This window comes from Euphorbia lathyris, chromosome 1 (assembly GCF_963576675.1).
Source record: "Euphorbia lathyris chromosome 1, ddEupLath1.1, whole genome shotgun sequence".
NCBI lineage: Eukaryota > Viridiplantae > Streptophyta > Magnoliopsida > Malpighiales > Euphorbiaceae > Euphorbia > Euphorbia lathyris.
This window is the reverse complement of record NC_088910.1, coordinates 116,343,252-116,364,808: the sequence shown is the minus strand read 5'-3', so window position 1 is coordinate 116,364,808 and position 21,557 is coordinate 116,343,252. Positions and strand designations below refer to the sequence as shown.

At 36.9% G+C, this 21,557-nt stretch overlaps 1 protein-coding gene across 1 annotated transcript; it reads right to left on the bottom strand.

The window, feature by feature from the left end:
- Positions 1-15,828: 15,828 nt before the first annotated feature.
- On the bottom strand, positions 15,829-18,372 carry LOC136213965 (bifunctional UDP-glucose 4-epimerase and UDP-xylose 4-epimerase 1-like). Its single transcript, XM_066002852.1, has 9 exons — positions 17,979-18,372; positions 17,811-17,860; positions 17,488-17,623; positions 17,112-17,213; positions 16,771-16,998; positions 16,612-16,693; positions 16,405-16,487; positions 16,232-16,323; positions 15,829-16,124 (listed from the first exon to the last, which is right to left on the bottom strand). Exons 1-9 carry the CDS (start codon positions 18,165-18,167, stop codon positions 16,037-16,039), a joined length of 1,050 nt encoding a protein of 349 aa, XP_065858924.1. The 5' UTR covers positions 18,168-18,372; the 3' UTR covers positions 15,829-16,036.
- Between the last annotated feature and the right edge of the window lie 3,185 nt (positions 18,373-21,557).

Here is a 21,557-nt window from a genome sequence, read left to right as displayed (position 1 = left end):
GCGCATTCGAGCTTCTGGCCAAAATCGGCCTGAAAAGCACCAGTCACGCAGGGCGTACACCCTTATACGCCCTGCGCGTCCTTCCCTTTTGCTTACATAAAACAATCAGAAACTCAAACACGCGGGGCGTCCCTCCTACTACATCCCGCGTATTTGAGTCTCTGCCCAAAAACAACATAGAACGCACTGTCCACGCGAGGCGCCCCCTAGGGTACGCCTCACGTAGGGCCAAGCATTAAAAGAGCCTAATTTTTAAATTCCATGTCTATTTTTTTTTGTTTCTTTCTTCTTTTGCGACGCCCTTGGAATAGGCTTCATTTTAATAACGCGGTGGGCCGTGCAACCCCGCACTTTCAGTTTGTTTTGCACTAACAAAAACAAAAATAAAAATCAAACAAACATAAAAATAATTAAACTAATTTATCATTTCGTAAAAATTTTCCCGACACACTAACCTCCCTCGGAATTAATTTAAATGTTTAGTTATTTGTCCTTAAATGTAAATACCGTCGGAGCACAAAGGATCGGTTTTAGTAAGAAATTTTAGTCTTAATTTTGAAGTTGTAGAATTTATGTAAAGACTAGGTGATACTAAACAAAAAGCATTGAGTCCTAACCCACATGTCATCTCCATAATGAAACTTAAAAAGGCAATAAAGACGGGATGTTTGAAAATTTAGCGACAATTCGATAGTACACAATTTAAACCCAAATTTTTGTGTGGTATTTTTGAGCCTAAAAGAGTTCATACGAGAACTCTATTTCTTTCACAATTTTCGAGAGCTTTGACTTCACTCGACTCATAGAGTTTGCACCTAATACCGGGTTTAGTACACTTATTTTGGTTAAAATGGCAATAGATGATAAAACAAATCCACTTAGTCTAATTCTTTTCTTAATTTATTTTTCTCGTTTTTGTTAACCTCTAGGAAACCCCCTTTGAGCCTATTAACCACTTTTTGTTGTTAACACCCTATTTAACATTTAACCCTTTTTCCTCTAGATTAAATACCAACAAAATCAATTCGCACCCGAAATAAGCCAAGGCCTTGATAAGTAAGCACCAAAAAGTCTCGGAATCGTTTTTGTGCCGCTCTAAAAAAAACACAATAAAGAGCAAAAAGGCATTCTCAAGCTCCACCCGAGCAATTTTCGAGTATATTTCATGAACTCACCAAGGCCGAAATAAGAATACGGTGCGATCATTAAAACGATATTTAAACTCGAGTTTCCAAAAACTAACCACTAAAAAGCCACCCACATTACAACCCCCCTCCGGGTTCGTTTTTAATATTGCCAAGACCATAACATAGGAGGAAAAATCCGGATGAAAATGCAAACTCAACGTGATCTCGAGTAAAATGCAAAGAAGAGTGCTAAAACACCGACCCACCAAAGATTGAGCGTAAGAGTGAAACCCCTTGGTGAGGTACTATCGGGTTCTCAAAAGATAATCGACCCCCGTTAATATTGCCTATTAATTTTGATAATGGAGGTTTCAAACAAGTGTTGGTCACTCGATTGCTTGCAGAGGTACTTGCCGAAAACTTTGCATAAAACTTCAACTTTGAAATCACGCACTTGGTAAAACCAACCGTCGGTTTGTTTCTTAACAATCTCAATCCCTTGTCTTTTGATTTCTTTTACTTGAGGACAAGTAAAACTTTAAAGTCCGAGGAGGTTTGATAGGGGTATTTTACCCCTATCTTTTAGCGTGATTTACAGGTTAATTTTAGAAGAAATCAATAAGTTTAATTGCAAAAATAGAGTGTTTTGAATAAAATAATGAAATAATAATAAATTCCATATTTTCGGATAATTTCCCTCGTTTTTGATGTATTTAGGAAATAAAAACGTCAAGCTAACTCGGCTCTCAAGAATTGTATTTCAGGTACAAGGAAGAAGCAAAATTCATGCCAATACGCGGGGCGTATCATCCCATACGCGGGGCGTGAAACATCAAGTCAGAAATGATTGCCCTATCCACAGACACCACGTGGGATCGAGTCAGCATACGCGAGGCGTATGCCAACCTACGCGAGGCGTATAATCAAATGTCAGAAATGATTGCCTAATCCTGAAAAGTCAGATTGCATGGTCTCCCCGAGTCAACGACCTATACGCAGGGCGTGTAAGGGAATTCTTCAGTGCAAAAAGTCCAGAGACTCATCTACGCGGGGTGTGCCTCATGCTACGCACGGCTTACGGAGACCAAAGCAAGCGATAAAAGGTCAGAATCTCAAACACGCCATGTGTATCCCAGTTTACGCAGGGCGTATTTGAGACAACAAATCTAGAATTGGTCCACATGCAGAAGATTTCTGATGGAATGGGCATCTACGCGAGGCGTGCCCCACCATACGCGGGGCGTATTATGGGATTTCTGCACAAATAATTTTGCTCCATACTTGTACCTTGCAAAGTTACAATTTTGCCCTAGCTTGATATGTATAAATAGGCAGCTCTTGATACATCTCAACACACCATTAGAGAGAGCAAACTATACTTGTTTTGATTGTTGTAGTTTTAGATTTGTTTTTAGGCTTTGTGTAACTAAACTCTTCCATCTCGAGAGCTTGTCCGTTGCTCCCGGCATTTTATCAAAGTCCCGCTCCATCTCCGCACACCAAGCTCGAGAGCTCCACCATTCAAGTCCTTAGAGACGGCTTTTGAGTCCGGTTAGCTAGTTCCGAGGGTGGATTCTTCCCTTTACACTTGCTAATTAGCTTAATCTCATCCTATGTACTAGGCTTGTTTGTAATCCATATTTACACTTTCCATATTTATAATTTATGATTCATAACCTCTTTTTCTATATATGTGTTGATGTTTGCTGCTTGTTTTGATACTCGTAATTGACTATTGTGTAGGGGAACGCGATTTCCGACGCCATTCGGGCTATCTTTAGGGATTCATATAGGTGTTGCCTTACCGAAAGTGACAAACCGGAAACCGTAGGAATTGACAAGCCACGGAACTTACGGGCCCTAATTTCTGGTCCCAAGCATTAGACACGCCTTGACTAGGAACCACGTAGTCTAAGTACTTCACGGGTCGGTCGAACTACACGTAGTCGTCTTTGCAAGAGCAAAACATTAACCGTATATGTATTAGGAGTCGCTATTTGTCATAGTTATAACTTATCGCCAACCGTATCACTTCTTAAGAGTTTTGTTATATAAATTTGTCTCACTAATAGTTTAGGAGTAGTTTGTAGTTGGTCCCCATATCAACCCCAAAGTATTCACCCCTTAAATAACGTATAAAATCGAGTCGTTTAATACTTGCAATTATAAATCCCGTGGATTCGATACTCGGTCTTAACCGGATTATTACTTGATACGACGGGGTACACTTGCCCCTAAGTAGTGACGTCTAGTAAAGATAGAGCATTTAGAAGGATCACATCCATAGTCGTAACGCACTTATTGTAATATACATTTTGTCGTAGAAAACACTACACTAGACTTCGCGCTATCAGTATGTATTTATAATGTGTGACAAATTGAAGGTTGTACACAAAAGTATGATTTAGGGTAAAGGTTGTACACCATATATGAAATTTACCCAACTTTAGACATATCTTTAGCTGTAACTTTTCTGTTTGTGATTATAGTTTTTGCCTTATGCTTTTATGAACTTAAACTCATACTTGTTGATTCTATAGCTGTAATTTTTGTAGTATATAACTGTAATTTTTTTTTTCAGTTTTATAAGTGTGAATCTTGATTAACTTCTGTAGCTGTAAAGTGTATTCTTTTACTTGTCAATTTGCCCTATAGATGTACCATCGTTGAGTAATATAAATTTGTAATTTCTGAATTTGTGAAGTTTTATACTTGTTATAGTTGTGAGATTCATAGCTAGATTTTAAGTTCCGTAAATTCAGAATTTTTGCTTATTTATCTTTTCAGCCTACGCATACTCGATCTAAAGGTGAATCTTCTGTCCCACTTAACATTGAGCTTGAACGTTCTACTCACGGGAGCAAGCGAACCAGAAACCTTTAGCCTATTGTAATGGAGAACCATAATGAGAACGGTCCTAACAACGAGAATGAAGCTCTAAACAAATGCTCAATTAGTGAGATTCTAGCACCAAACTGACACCACAACTTGGCTGGGATTGTAGCTCCTAATATTCCAGCCAACTCTTATGAAATCAAGTCAGGGATGATTCTGTTGATCCAACAAATCTACCTGTTTGGAGGTAAAGTGCAAGAGAACCCAAATGACCATTTAGATAGATTTTTTATGTGTGCTGCCATTTCAAAGATGAACGGGATCCCTCAAAAGAATGTTCGGTTCAAGTTGTTCCTCTTCTCATTGACGGGACACATTTTGGAGCTGCTAAGATCGTTAGAGCCCGAGTCTATCACCACATGGGAAGGTTTGGAGAAGGAGTTCTTGGATTAATTCCCACATTCCAAGACAGTGATGTTGAGGAGTGAAATTACTTCATTCCAATAGTCCGAGCACGAGGCGCTCCACACATCATGGACCTGATTCAGAAAAATGCTCCGCATGTGCCCGCATCGTGATATTCCTAAGCACACATTGGTAAGAATATTCTACCATGGTCTGACGCCTACTAACCGAGCTACTGCAGACTCCACTGTAGGTGGAGATCTGTTTAGGATGCCAGCCAATGGGGCATATGAAATGATTAAGAGCTAGCTAGAAAGAGTGTACAGTGGCAAGATGAGAAACTTATCGGTCTATCGAGGCAACAGGTGTTTGCAGTGGATAATCAAGAAGTGAACCCTTCCTTCTGTGGCTTAATTGAGCAAGAAGATGGATGTTCTGATGGCTAAATGCATCTAAATCAGCCTACACCACCACCCTTTTGTGTGCATTATGGCGGTGACCACCACGGAAAAGATTGCCAATCCAGCAATCCCTTCACCGGAGATGGTATGGAGAACGTGAATTATGTTGGGAGACAACAAAGGTATAATCAAAACCCCACTCCTATAATAAGAATTGGAGGAGACCTCAACACCCGAACTTGTCATATAATAATTCTAACCAAAATGTGTTGAGGCCTCCTAGTGGGTTCGTTAATGAGCGCAGGGAACAAGGGCTTGGCATGCCCCCGTGCTAGTAGTAGGCCCAAGCTCCTACACAACCTTCGGGTTCCCAAGATGAAGTGTTAGCCCTTTTGAAGGAGATGTCAGCCAGACTTGTAAACAATGAAGCTTTCTGCAAAGACTCGAGCAATCAAGCAGCCCATATGACCCACAGAAACATATCAAACCAACTTGTTTGAAAACTCTAACTCGTTCGAGGAAATATATGACCTTTTGGTTGACTGGGCCTTTTAATAAGCAATGTCGCCTTAATTTCATCTTGAATGATATTATCATACATAACAATTTGTTTTTTATTTCCCGGATCAGAAATAATATCATCATCTGATATTTCCACACATTGTCTTTTCTTACTATTTGATGAAGACTCGCTATTTTGACCTTTATCAATCATTTTAAAAATTTACGCATCGTGTTCCTAAATAAAATAAAAACAAATATAACTAAGTTAATAAACTAAAGTAAATCATAATTCAAGTAAATAAATAAATAAACATAATTAAAGGAAATTGACTTAAGAGATTATTGCCTTACAGTTAATGTCCCATTTTAACATCACATTTTAATTCAAACGGTAAAAGATATAATTTCATATACACATGTTAACCAATTTGCACAAGTAAATTGACTTAAGAGATTATTTCCTTACAGTTAATGTCCCATCAGATATAACGTCTCGAGATAAGGGCATATTCCAACAGTTAGTGCTCTCATAGGGGCATTCTGTCCCTATCTTTTAGCGTGAATTATGGTCTAATTGTGGGCTAAATAAGTGAGTTTAATTACAAAAATAATGTCTTTTTGATAAAACACCAAAATAAAAATAAATTTTATGCTTTTGATTTGTTTTCTTTGTTTTCAGTTAATTTCGGAAGAATAAACGTCAAGCTAACTCGGCCGTCGAGAATTGTATTTCGCAGGTACAAGTGAAGGAGCAAAAACCACCAACCACGCGGGGCGTCTCTATCGATACGCGGGGCGTACAAGAGAAAATTCTTCAAAAAAGTTTCAGGAGCTCATTTACGCGGGGCGTCCCCCTTCCATGCGGAGCATGTCCCAAACCACGCGAGGCGCTAGTGGCATGATTCAAGCAACAAAACTTCAGGAGCTCAATTACGCGAGGCGTGCTCCAACATACACGGGGCGTGACTATGACAAAACAGTCTGAATCTGATCCACGCGCAGACAATTATCAACGAAATAGATGAATATGCGGGGCACCTGTCGATCCACGCGGGGCGTGTTCATGACATCAAGCCTGAATCTGACCCCCACACAGTCAATTATCAACGGAATGGTCATCCACGCGGGGCGTCTGCCTGGCCACGCGGGGCGTCTGCCTGGCCACGCGGGGCGTGGTCCGAATTACAAGACTGAACCTGATCCGTTTGCAAAAATTGTCAACGGAATGGGCACCCACGCGGGGCGCCTGCCTGGCCACGCGGGGCGTGTTCTGGGAAAATTCAGAAATTATGCAACTTGTGTATTTACAATTTTACCCTCGAGTTTTGTGTATAAGTAGGAGTGATTAGCACTCTTTTGATTCATTCAGTTTTTGATGTATTAGAGTTCCTCACACCTTGAGAGCTTGTGTAATCCTCCCGTTATTCCGCCGAAGTTCCGCTTCATCCGCATTCACCAAGCTCGGGAGTTCCTCCTCCAAGTCCTAAGCGACGACTTTGAGTCCGGTTAGCTTGTCTTAAGGGCCAATTCTTCTTCCCTTTTTACTTGTTAATTAGTTTGTACTCTATCTATGTACTAGGCTTGGTTGTATCCCATATTCTCATATTCCATATTTATAATACATGATTTACGATTCCATTTTCACTATACGTGTTAATGTTTATTGCTTACTTTGATACTTATAATTGATTATTGTGTAGGTCGTTTACGAGTTCCGAAATCCGTTAGGAATCACATAGGTGTTGCCTCACCGGAATTGACAACCCGAAAACCGTAGGAATTGACAAGCCACGGAACTTACGGGCCCTAGTTTCTGATCCTAAAAATTAGAGTCGCCTTGAGGGGAAATCACGACTCTAAGAACCTCACGAGGTTGTTCGGTCTATTGATAGTCGTCTTTGCAAGAGTAAAACCATTAATCGTTTATATTTTGTGTCGTTTCTCATAGGTTATAACTTATCATCACCTGTATCATTCGAAGAGGGCTCGAAACACATGAAAATTGTCTCACCCATAGTTTAGGAGTAGGTTATAGTTGTTACCCAACCAACCAAAGTATTCACCGCTTAAATAACGTGTAAAGCCGAGTAGTTTAATACTTGTAGTTATAAATCCAGTGGATTCAATGCCCGGTCTTAACCGGATTATTACTTGATACGACGGGGTACAGTTGCCCCTACGTTGTAGCATCTAGTAAAGTCAAAGCATTTAGAAAGATCACATCCTTAGCCCTAGCACACACGTAACATCACTTTTTACCACTCTACCGGATACACATCATGCTCCGATTCAGATTCATTGGACAATAGTAAAACAGATACCTTGATATATCAAAAGGACTTCCTCCTATGACTTGCATTTTATAGCTGGTTCTCCATTATTAGGCCTGTAAGGTTACTTTAATGCTGACCGGGTTATTTGTCTGGATGATCGAAAGTTCACCATTAGGTTTGTCGTGTACGTTGGCCCTAATCTTATCTTTTGAGATCACGGAAACAAAACATTGTCACTCGCTACTCCACTGAAGTCGAGTATCAAGCTTTGGCTAGTGTTAACCCTTCTCAAGGAGATGTTAGCCAGGCTTGTAAACAATGAAACTTTCTGCAAAGACTTGAGCAATCAAGTAGCCCAAATGACCCAAAGAAATATATCAAACCAACTTGTTTGAAAACTCCTTTGAACTCTAGAAAAATTAGTTCGAGGAAATATATGACCTTTTGGTTGACTGAGCCTTTTAATAAGTAACATCGCCTTAATTCATTTTGAAAGATATTATCATACATAACAATTTGTTTTCTATTTCCGGGATCATAAATAATATCATCATCTGATATTTCCACACATTGTCTCTTCTTACTATTTGATGAAGACTCACTATTTTGGCCCTTATCAATCGTTTTAAAAATTTACGTGTTCCTAAATAAAATAAAAACAAATATAACTAAATTAATAAACTAAAGTAAATCATAATTCAACTAAATAAATAAATCAACGGAATTAAAGGAAATTAGAAATCTCAAACATAGTAAATAAAGCATAATTTAAATTAAAATAAATTAAAAATCCGTAAATTAATTAGAATTACTAAATAATCTCTAAGCAAGCAACATATTAGAAATCCCGAAATAAAAGTCCTTAAAAGAATCTCAATTTAGAAATCCCTAATTTAGAAATTATAAAACAAAATCTAGACATAAAACAAACAATAGAAAATAAAAAAAACTTACTTAGAAATTGAGTAAGTGTAGAAAAGAAAATGGTTGGGTGAGTGAATTTTGAAGAGAAGCAATGAGAGATTTAGAGAACTTTCCCTAAAATGTGGGGTTGTGCTTGTTTGCCTGCCTTTCTTCTCTTTTTCTTTCTCCATCGAATGAGAATGATAGAGAAAGAAAAAAAGAGAAGGCTTGTGAAAAGAGAGGGTCCGCTAGTTGCAACTTGAAATGATATAATTTGTTGCTGCACAAACCAAACCAACGTCGTTTTGTGCATCAGCTGTTAAAAACCCCGCAGAAGATATAGAAAAATCTTATCTTTTGCATGTAAACCGCCATGGCTGGAGGGGCTCCGGCTCTGACGGAGTCAGGGAGAAATACCTCTCGATGGGCCGGAGGGTCGACCGACCATCTCTACCCATGGCTAGGTTCCATGTCATGGTTGTATATAAATTACCGATTGTATATCTTGTGTTATTAGTTGCAATATTATTTATAGCTAGCATTAGCTTTTGATATCCATTCAAATTTTAAAAGAAAAATAGACAAAAATTAATCCTTTATTATCTTTTAAAAATAATAAGATGATTAAATAAACAATGTCAAAATACATAATTCAGCTTTTGAGCTCTTAAGATTTTAAGAATTAAACTCGTGATCGTTATTTTTTCCCACAAACTTAGATATCAAGTTTGAATGTCAATTTTAATGCTTTAACTTTATATCTATAATCAAATTAGTTAGAAATGACACATATGAATATATGATAGACAATTATTTGATATGTGTCATTTTTTATATTAATACACAAACTTGATTTTAAATTAAATTAAGGCCAACTTCAAGCACCAAATTAATCATTTTAAAAGCAACTTACATTGTTTGTTAATAAGGGAAGCAAGCGTGTTGACATGTGTCAAAATTCTCTCGACTGCTAATTAATAATTGAATGAATTTGACTCGTCAAGTTGGAATGATTTAGTGTGATATCAAGTTTGAATGTCAATTTGACCCTTTAACTTTACATCTTATGATCAGATTAGTCCAAAATGACACATAAATATATGATTGGCATTTTATTTGAAGGCTCACGGATATTCAAAGAGACATCTCGGTTCAAGGACTAAATAAGGATAGGCGGGCTCTTGAGATGGAAGCTCAGCGTGATCTAGATCTTCAACTATTCCGGCAGGAGCTGCTACTCCGGGATAAAAGTAAAGAAAAATGGCTTGAGGCGGGGGATCGGAATTCAAACTATTTTCACCGCTCTGTTAAAGGTAGGAAAATCCAATCATCAATGGATTCTCTACTTATTGACGGAGTTTTGGTCAATGACGAGAATATCATCTCTCAACATGTTGTGGAATATTATTCCATTCTTTTTACTAGCAACAGGCTCTATGTCGATCAGGCTACTATCTCTGCAGTTATTCCTGATTGGGTTACTACATCGGACAATGAACAGCTAACACGTCGGCCCTCGGTAGATGATGTCCGCGCTGCGGTTTTTAGCCTTATCGGGATAGCTCTCCGGGTTCGGATGGCTATGTGGGGTTTTTTATCAGCATTTTTGGGATGTGATTGGTCCAGATGTTTGTAGGATGGTCCAGAGTTTCTTTGATTCTGGTTGTATGCTTCCGGGAATGAATTCCAGTATCATGACTCTTCTCCCCAAAGTTGCTGATGCCAATGAAATTCAGCATTTTCGACCAATTGCCATGGGCAATTTTAATTATAAGATAATTTCAAAGATTCTTGCTGATAGATTGACTCTCGTTGCTTCTCGCATTGTCTCGGAAAACCAATTCAGATTCATCTCTGGCAGAAGTATTCATCACTGCATTACAACAGCCTCTGAAGGGGTAAATATGTTAAATAAAAATTGCTTTAGCGGTAATATGGCCCTGAAGATTGATATCAGGAAAGCTTTTGACACCCTTGACTGGAATTTCATACTGGCTGTCCTAGAAGCTTTCGGCTTCTCTTTGCAATTTAGAGGATGGATTTTGGAGATTCTTCATTCAGCACGTATCTCCATTGCGTTTAGAGGAGGAAGCAAGGGTTATTTTGGCTGCTTATGTGGGGTTCATCAGGGGGATCCTCTTTCTCCAATTCTGTTTGGTATTGCAGAGGATTTCTTTAGTCGGTGGCTGGCTAAACTGGTGAATGAAGGAAAATATCAACCCATGGTATATAACAATCATTCCCTCTTCCCTTCTCACCTCTTATATGCGGAAGATATGCTAATTTTTGGCATGGCAACTTTACAAAATATGAAATGTATCAAGGAGCTTTTCAATTTTTATGTTGCTATCTCATGTCAATCTGTTAACTGTGATAAATATGAAATTTCTTTTGGGAACAATATCAGTACCTACCGTAGGAATAGGCTTCTTGGTATCCTGGGAATCCGAGTTGCTAGGCTACCGTTCATTTATCTTGGGGTTCCTATTTTTCAAGGGGTGCCAAAGGTCTGATTTTTGCAACTCCTGATGGATCGGTTCCTAGCTAAATTTAGTCTTTGGAGGGGGCGTATGCTATCATTAGCAGGTAGGTTGTCTCTGATCAAATTTGCTTTAACCGGTGCTCTAATCCATTCATTTATGATTTACAATGGCTGACTTCTCTTATCTCAATGATTGATAAAGCTCTTAGAAACTTCCTCTTTACTGGGGACAAAGACCAACGAAAGTTTTATCACTGTAAAATGGAAGAAATGTTGTCAATTGAATGAATTCAGTGGGCTTGGAATTAAGGATATCGACATGTTCAATAAAGCACTTTTAGGGAAGTTCAGCTGGGATTTGATTCAAATAAATGGCTATATTTCTACATTGCTTCGCAATCGTTTTCTTTATCAATCAGGTATGCCTAAGCACTACATTTCAAACTCCTCACTTTGGGCCTCTATTAGGTCAATTTTTTATCAGATCAGTAAAGACGTGACTTGGTGGTTTGGTGACAATTCTGCGCTGAATTTCTGGACGGATTCATGGATCTCGCCGATGGTTGCTAATCAGCTCGGCATTCCAAATAAAATTCAACGCGCATATTAATCATTCTGAAAGCAACTTACATTGCGTTCTTGATAAGAGAAGCAAGCGTGTTGACATGTGTCAAAATTCTCTCAAGTGCTAATCAATAATTGAATGAAGGATGAATTTGACTCATCAAGTTGGCTATTATGAATAATTTAGTCTAATATCAAGTATGAATGTCAATTTGACCTTTTAACTTTGCATCTTATGATCAAATTAGTCCAAAATGACACATAAATATATTGGCATTTTTTTGACATTTGTTACTTTCTCATGTTGATACATATCATTTAATTTGATTTCAAATGTAAAATTAAAAAGCCAAACTAATTTTAAACTAAATTAATCGTTCTAACCAATTTCAAACTCCAATTTCAAACATCAAATTGCTCTTTATAATTCATTAATGATTTATTTTGTCAAATACTTTTTAGGTAACAATACTTAGAACATTTCTTTGATCTAAAAATTAAAAAATCAGTAGTAAGAAATGGAATGTTTAGACTTAAAACATGCATTAAAATCTTAACCAAATGTTGTGTGTAACGTCTCGAGATAAGAGCATATTCCAACGGTTAGTGCTCCGATTCAGATTCATTGGACAATAGTAAAACAGATACCTCGATATATCAAAAGGACTTCCTCCTATGACTTGCGTTTTATAGCTGGTTCTCCGTTATTAGGCATGTAAGGTTACTTTAATGCTGATCGGGCTACTTGTCTGGATGATCGAAAGTTCACCATTAGGTTTGTCGTGTACGTTGACCCCAATCTTATCTTTTGAGATCACGGAAACAAAACGTTGTCGCTCGCTACTCCACTGAAGTCGAGTATCAAGCTTTGGCTAGTGTTAACCCTTCTCAAGGAGATGTCAGCCAGGCTTGTAAACAATGAAACTTTCTGCAAAGACTTGAGCAATCAAGTAGCCCAAATGACCCAAAGAAATATATCAAACCAACTTGTTTGAAAACTCCTTTGAACTCTAGAAAAATTAGTTCGAGGAAATATATGACCTTTTTGTTGACTGAGCCTTTTAATAAGTAACATCGCCTTAATTCATTTTGAAAGATATTATCATACATAACAATTTGTTTTCTATTTCCGAGATCATAAATAATATCATCATCTGATATTTCCACACATTGTCTCTTCTTACTATTTGATGAAGACTCACTATTTTGGCCCTTATCAATCGTTTTAAAAATTTACGTGTTCCTAAATAAAATAAAAACAAATATAACTAAATTAATAAACTAAAGTAAATCATAATTCAACTAAATAAATAAATCAACGGAATTAAAGGAAATTAGAAATCTCAAACATAGTAAATAAAGCATAATTTAAATTAAAATAAATTAAAAATCCGTAAATTAATTAGAATTACTAAATAATCTCTAAGCAAGCAACATATTAGAAATCCCGAAATAAAAATCCTTAAAAAATCTCAATTTAGAAATCCCTAATTTAGAAATTATAAAACAAAACCTAGACATAAAACAAACAATAGAAAATAAAAAAAAAACTTACTTAGAAATTGAGTAAGTGTAGAAAAGAAAATGGTTGGGTGAGTGAATTTTGAAGAGAAGCATTGAGAGATTTAGAGAATTTTCCCTAAAATGTGGGGTTCTGCTTGTTTGCCTGCCTTTCTTCTCTTTTTCTTTCTCCATCGAATGAGAATGATAGAGAAAGAAAAAAAAGAGAAGGCTTGTGAAAAGAGAGGGTCCGCTAGTTGCAACTTGAAATGATATAATTTGTTGCTGCACAAACCAAACCAACGTCGTTTTTTGCATCAGCTGTTAAAAACCCCGCAGAAGATATACAAAAATCTTATCTTTTGCATGTAAACCGACATGGCTGGAGGGGCTCCGGCTCTGGCGGAGTCAAGGAGAAAAACCTCTCGATGGGCCGGAGGGTCGACCGACCATCCCTGCCCATGGCTAGGTTCCATGTCATGGTTGTATATAAATTACCGATTGTATATCTTGTGTTATTAGTTGCAATATTATTTATAGCTAGCATTAGCTTTTGATATCCATTCAAATTTTAAAAGAAAAATAGACAAAAATTAATCCTTTATTATCTTTTAAAAATAATAAGATGATTAAATAAACAATGTCAAAATATATAATTTAGCTTTTGAGTTCTTAAGATTTTAAAAATTAAACTCATGATCGTTATTTTTTCACACAAACTTAGATATCAAGTTTGAATGTCAATTTTGATGCTTTAACTTTATATCGATGATCAAATTAGTTAGAAATGACACATATGAATATATGATAAACAATTATTTGATATGTGTCATTTTTTTATATTAATACACAAACTTGATTTTAAATTAAATTAAAGCCAACTTCAAGCACCAAATTAATCATTTTAAAAGCAACTTACATTGTTTTGTTAATAAGAGAAGCAAGCGTGTTGACCTGTGTCAAAATTCTCTCAACTGCTAATTAATAATTGAATGAATTTGACTCGTCAAGTTGGCTAGTAGGAATGATTTAGTGTGATATCAAGTTTGAATGTCAATTTGGCCCTTTAACTTTACATCTTATGATCAGATTAGTCCAAAATGACACATAAATCATTTTTTTTTTACATTTGTTACTTTCTCATGTTGATACATATCATTTTAGACTAATTTGATCTCAAATGTAAAATTAAAAAGCCAAATTAATTTTAAACTAAATTAATCGTATGTATATTAAATGTGTATATTATTCTATGGGTAAATTACACTAAAGCTGCCTAAACTATACCCTAACTCACACTTTGATACCTAGATTACATTTTGTCTCAAGGAGGAAGCAAGGGTTATTTTGGTTGCTTATGTGGGGTTCATCAGGGGGATCCTCTTTCTCCAATTCTGTTTGGTATTGCAGAGGATTTCTTTAGTCGGTGGCTGGCTAAGCTGGTGAATGAAGGAAAATATCAACCCATGGTATATAACAATCATTCCCTCTTCCCTTCTCACCTCTTATATGCGGACGATATGCTAATTTTTGGCATGGCAACTTTACAAAATATGAAATGCATCAAGGAGCTTTTCAATTTTTATGTTGCTATCTCATGTCAATCTGTTAACTGGGATAAATATGAAATTTCTTTTGGGAACAATATCAGTACCCACCGTACGAATAAGCTTCTTGGTATCCTGGGAATCCGAGTTACTAGGCTGCCGTTCATTTATCTTGGGGTTCCTATTTTTCAAGGGGCGCCAAAGGTCCGATTTTTGCCACTCCTGATGGATCGGTTCCTAGCTAAATTTAGTCTTTGAATGGGGCGTACGCTATCATTAGCAGGTAGGCTGTCTCTGATCAAATTTGCTTTAACCGGTGCTCTAATCCATTCATTTATGATTTACAAGTGGCTGACTTCTCTTATCTCAATGATTGATAAAGCTCTTAGAAACTTCCTCTGTACTGGGGACAAAGACCAACGAAAGTTTATCACTGTAAAATGGAAGAAATGTTGTCAATTGAATGAATTCGGTGGGCTTGGAATTAAGGATATCGACATGTTCAATAAAGCACTTTTAGGGAAGTTCAGCTGGGATTTGATTCAAATAAATGGCTATATTCCTACATTGTTTCGCAATCGTTTTCTTTATCAATCAGGTATGCCTAAGCACTACATTTCAAACTCCTCAGTTTGGGCCTCTATTAGGTCGATTTTTTATCAGATCAGTAAGGACGTGACTTGGTGGTTTGGTGACAATTGTGCGTTGAATTTCTGGACGCATTCATGGATCTCGCCGACGGTTGCTAATCAGCTTGGCATTCCGAATAAAATTCAACGTGCATATTAATCATTCTGAAAGCAACTTACATTGCGTTCTTGATAAGAGAAGCAAGCGTGTTGACATGTGTCAAAATTCTCTCAAGTGCTAATCAATAATTGAATGAAGGATGAATTTGACTCGTCAAGTTGGCTATTATGAATAATTTAGTCTAATATCAAGTATGAATGTCAATTTGACCCTTTAACTTTGCATCTTATGATCAAATTAGTCCAAAATGACACATAAATATATGATTGGCATTTTTTTTTTTTTTTACATTTGTTACTTTCTCATGTTGATACATATCATTTCAGACTAATTTGATCTCAAATGTAAAATTAAAAAGCCAAATTAATTTTAAACTAAATTAATCGTTCTAACCAATTTCAAACATCAAATTGATCTTTATAATTCATTAATGATTTATTTTGTCAAGTACTTTTAGGTAACAATACTCAGAACATTTCTTTGATCCAAAAATTAAAAAAATCAGTAGTAAGAAATGGAATGTTTAGACTTAAAACAGAGCATTAAAATCTTAACCAAATGTTGTGTATATTAGCACATCACCTCACCTTCTATGGAATTGCAAAACAATTCATACAAGAAAGAAAGTTTCTGAACAACATAAAATGTACGTATATTAAATGTGTATATTATTCTATACTTGTTCTTATAACCCCTTCAGAGGGCAAGTATAATGTTGCATTTTACAAACAATTGCATCAAGTTTTCAAGCCTCCTTTGACTGGTAGCCCCATGGGTAGCTGCTTGCCCATTTCCACTGGTCTCTGCACATCTCATCTACACCATATTTTGCCCTGAAAAATTGACATATTCAGTACCACATGGATAAAGAACCAGAACCAGAACCAGAATCATATTCAGTAATCAATAATCAATTAAGAGTAATAGATAAAGAACATACTTCCAACCAAGTTCTCTCTCAGCTTTCTCTGTTGAAGCATAGACTTCAGTAGCATCTCCATACCTTCTTGGACACATCTTCAACGGAATTTTCTGTAGTTTTTGTTTCACAAAAATATCATTCTACTTATTGATATCATAGGAGACAAGAAGCATAAGAGAAACAACAGTTACCTTGCCAGAAGCTTTTTCAAATGCAGCAACCATTTGAAGCACAGATGTTCCAAGTCCTGTTCCCAAGTTGTATGCTACACAACCTACATACAATTGAATTGAATTGAATTGAATAGATAGACACATTTGAGAAATAAATCTAAAGAAAGATTCAAGACCTGATACCATCTGTAATATTCAAGTGAAAGCATGAGGACAATGGCTCACCTATTTTCTCAGCTGTAAAAAGTTTCCTAAGAGCAGCAATATGACCATCTGCTAAGTCAACAACATGGATGTAGTCCCTGACCTGTTTATAGAAGCATGTTGATATTTAGAATAGTGTTTTGCCAAATGACAGTCAACTTCTAGTGCTACTATACATACCGGAGTACCATCTTTGGTGGGATAATCATGACCGTATACATTGAGTACGTCCAATCTGCCAACCGCAACTTGTTGGATGAAAGGCATGAGATTATTTGGAATACCCATTGGATCTTCACCAAGTTTACCACTCTCATGAGCTCCTACAGGATTGAAGTACCTCAGTAAGATGATTTCCCATTCTGGTTCAGCCTTTTGGATATCACGAGCAATTTCTTCGAGGAAAAGCTAAAAAGAAGGAGTAGACAAATATTAATCACAAGGAAACATGTTTACTTTAGGAAAGATACCTTCAACTTGAAAAAAATAACAAACATCTCTCAGCATACATGAGTATGTACCTTAGTCCTCCCATAAGGGTTCATTGCTCGTAACTCGAAGTCTTCAAGGCATGGCATCTTTTCTGGTTGCCCATATACAGTTGCAGATGATGAGAATACCATCTATATGTCAACATCAAGAACAAACATAAGAATATAATACTAAATGAAAGCCATATATAGCCAGATTACTTTAAATAACTGAAATAATCCCACAAGAAGAGTGGTTTTGGTGTGAGTTTATTCAAGGACATAGACGACACAACGAGAAAAAGTAAGGAAGCTTTACTAGCCTATAATTGAAATTACTGGCCAATTGAATAATCTAACTCACAGGATCATAACAAACCAGCAGTGATCTTTCAAGAAAACACAAAAAGGATAGAAAGATCTGTACCTTCTTGCACTTGTATTTTGCCATGATCTCATACAGATTAATAGTACCAATCAAATTATTGTCAAAATAACGACGAGGATTTACAACACTCTCGCCCACTGCCTTTAACCCAGCAAAATGAATTACAGCATCAAATCTGTCAATTGTCAAATATCAGAGCAAGTAGATAATCCCCCAAACTGGCAACGTCTGTTTTTTTTACGAGTTATTAAGAATCCAACATGAAATATTTTCACCATTTCCATTCTAGAAAGAAAAGAAATGGAAGTTCGATAGTTTTACAAAATTAAACCGGTGTTTCAGTTACTCTATAATTCACTTACTTGGTTCGAGAAAAGAGTTTCTCCAAATCATGCTTGTTCCTAAGATCACCCTGCAACCACACCAAACTACTGATTTCAGAGAAAAAACTAATTTCAAAGAAAAGAATCAATTTCAGTTTCAGATAAAAGAATCGAATCGAGTGATATAATCAAGAATGGAAAAATTACCTCAACAAATTCAAGTTTCTGAGAAAGCTGAGGACCAACCAGTTCCCTGACCCTATCAACAGCTTGAGTGACAGAATTATCAAGATTATCTATGATTGAAACCCTAAACCCCTCTTTCAGGAGTTGCAGTACAGTATGGGTGCCAATAAACCCAGCACCACCAGTAACAAGAATTGTTTGTTCAGCCATCGTGAAAATAAGCCAATTACAAGAAACGAAACAGTCGATCGAGAGAGGAATAGAAGAAAAAAAAGCTTCGAAGAGAGAATGAATTCCAGAAGAGGCGAGAAGAAGAGTATATAAAGGAGCAAAATGAAGAAGTTGGATCTCAAATGCAGGTTAGTTTTATTTTTTGGCGCGCTTATAACTAAGCTTCTTCAATCTCAATCCACTCGCCTTATTAGCGCGTTAATTACACTCTCATGTTGTTGGAGCTAGTACAACTCACGAGGCATTGAACAAAATTATGTTTCCTTATTTTAATACCAATGATCTAAGTCTCGTATTCGGAATCTAAGAAATCAACTGCTTCGGCTGCATCGAGAGAAATGGAAGTATCTTGATTTATGTTCAACGAGTAAAGAGAATTACCGATCAGTTAACCGCTTTGCAATATAATGCTAATGATCTGTGTGATGCTATTCTTATAGGTTTTGGACCTAGTTATCATCCCTTTATTAGGGTACTAGAAGTTATATTTGAAACTGTAGACTTTGATGATCTTTACTGAGTGAGGAACGTTAGTTTGAGGTTGACACTATCTAAGTTGCTACCATTGTTAACTATTATAGAGAGACATGAGTACTCGAGGACCTGGTCGAAACAACAGAGGCAAAGGCCGATCCAACCAATCAGCAAATCGAACCAATTATTTAAGGAATTCTTATAATTACTCACACAAAGTTTATATTTAGGATGAATTTTTTTTTTTTTTTTTGTCAATAATTATAATTTTTTCATAATTTTTTTCCCTAAGCCATTGGCTCAACAGATCGCCTAATTAGCTTGAGGTTGACACTATTGAAGTTATTCCCATTTTTAACTATTCTCGAGGGGGTATGAGTAGTCGAGGACGTTGTTGAAAGGCAGAGGCTGATCCAACCAATCACCAAATCGAACCAATTATTTTTCATGATTTTTAGTGTTATGGTACATAGTTCATTCTGACGGGTGATAGGGGTGGAAAACTTCTATCTTTTAGTACGGGTTTTGGGGTAATTTTACGCTAATTCTAGTAAATTTATATCAATTTCGCATGTTTTATTTCACTTCTATCAATTATTTAGTTTTCAGTTCTATTTTAGCACTTTTATCACTCTTCGTGTTATTTATGTCGTTTTTAATAAAATAATGTCGAGTTAACACTCACCTAAATTTTTTCCTTAATATTTTGGCTAATTGATTCACACAAATGTCAATATAAATTAATTTGGTACTTAAATCCTAAGTTTGGTGAAACGAAACAGTCGATCGAGAGAGGAATAGAAGAAAAAAAAGCTTCGAAGAGGGAATGAATTCCAGAAGAGGCTAGAAGAAGAGTATATAAAGGAGCAAAATGAAGAAGTTGAATCTCAAATGCAGGTTAGTTTTATTTTTTTGGCGCGCTTATGACTAATCTTCTTCAATCTCAATCCACTCGCCTTATTAGCGTGTTAATTACACTCACAAGTTGCAGCCAAATCAGTTGATTTTTATACTTCCAAATGATTTCGTCCTCCATGAAAATCCCGGAAAGTTTATATTTAGGACGAACATTTTTTTTTCAATAATTATAATTTTTCTTTATTTTTCCCTAAGTTGGATCAACAGATTTTCTGTAGTTCCGTGTAAAAATACGCCCTTGACTTCTATTAATGATAAGAAAAAAAGAAAAAAAAAGTTTCTTACATTACCTGATCAAGTATAAAGGTAGAGTAATCACTCATATTATCAAAGATAAGAATGACTCCTCCGCAATAGAATAAAAGTTCTCAGCTAGATAGTGTCTTTCTTGTCTCGTAATTGTAAGAGTGTAATTCTCTGTGTTTGTTATTGATATGAAGTATCGTATTTATACAGAATACAGTTCACTCTGTAGTGAACAACTATAGTCAACAACTGAACCTATATTCTAGGCTAGAGATAAATAACAGAATATTACAGATAAATAATAACTAAATACATAGTCTAATACACCCCCGTAGTCGAAAGGTTCGGAGGGCGAACATTGAGACTATTGCGAAAATCTTCAAAAAGTGTTGACGGGAGACCTTTGGTGAAGATGTCAGCGATTTGATAGCGAGATGACACGTGAAGGACACGGACTTCTCCTTTTGCAATGCGTTCTCGGACAAAGTGAATATCCATTTCCACATGCTTAGTGCGGTGATGCTGACATTGTCACAGTACACTATTGAAGATTTCTGAATCGGACAGCCGAGTTCTAAAAGCAGATTGCGTTTCCAGCATGTCTCAGACACGACGTTGGCAACGCCGCGATATTCGGCCTCTGCGCTGGATCGGGACAGTGTTGGATGTCGTTTTGCTGACCAAGAGATTAGATTGTCCCCTAGGAATACACAGTAGCCTGATGTTGATCGGCGAGTGTCGGGACAGCCTGCCCAATCGGCATCCGTATAGGAGATCAATTGACTGGGAGAAGATGCTAGAAGTGTGAGGCCAAAGTCAAGAGTGCCCTGAACATACCTGAGGATGCGTTTGAGAGCAGCCATGTGTGTAGTTTTTGGGTTGTGCATAAACAAGCATATCTGTTGAACTGCGTATGAGATATCGGGTCGGGTAAGGGTGAGATATTGAAGAGCACCAGCCAATCATCTGTATTCGGTGGGGTCATGGTAAGCAAAACCAGAAGAGATACTGGGCTTTTGTTTGGTGTCAACTGGAGTGGTAGCCGAATTGCACGAGTTGAGTCCGGCTTTTGCAATTATTTCAGAAGCATACTTCCGCTGAGATAGGAAGAGAGAGCCAAGAGAGTGAGTCACTGATATGCCCAAAAAATGTGCAGAGGGCCCAAATCTTTCATTGCAAATTCGGAGCTCAATTGTGACATTACTGAAGCCTGAAGTGTGTCAGAAGAGGTGATTAGCACTATATCGTCGACATACAGAAGGATGTATGCCGTGTCAGAGCCTTGTCTGTAGATAAATAATGAGCTGTCAGAGATGCTATTGGAGAAACCGATTTGAATAACAAAATTAGCAAACCGCTGATACCAGGCCCGAGGTGCCTGCTTGAGACCGTATAATGATTTCTGTAGCAGACAGACATGATCAAGATACCTGGAATCCCGGAACCCTAGTGGCTGATGCATGTAAACGGTTTCAGTAAGATCCCCATGCAGGAAGGCATTTTTAACGTCTAATTGCCGAATTTTCCAATTTTTAGACAGTGCTATGCTGAGGACAGCACGGATAGTGGCTGGTTTAACCACAGAGAGACATGAGTACTCGAGGACCTGGTCGAAACAACAGAGGCAAAGGCCGATCCAACCAATCAGCAAATCGAACCAATTATTTAAGGAATTCTTATAATTACTCACACAAAGTTTATATTTAGGATGAATTTTTTTTTTTTTTGTCA

What these genes read in the sequence shown, in the direction of transcription:
- LOC136213965 (XM_066002852.1), bottom strand. Translation starts at nt 18,167, where the DNA reads ATGGCTGAACAAACAATTCTTGTTACTGGTGGTGCTGGGTTTATTGGC. An exon ending in AGAAACTTGAATTTGTTGAG is followed by an intron (nt 17,861 to 17,978) that starts GTAATTTTTCCA and finishes GTGTGGTTGCAG; the next exon opens with GGTGATCTTAGGAACAAGCA. An exon ending in CCACCAAAGATGGTACTCCG is followed by an intron (nt 16,694 to 16,770) that starts GTATGTATAGTA and finishes TTCTATAAACAG; the next exon opens with GTCAGGGACTACATCCATGT.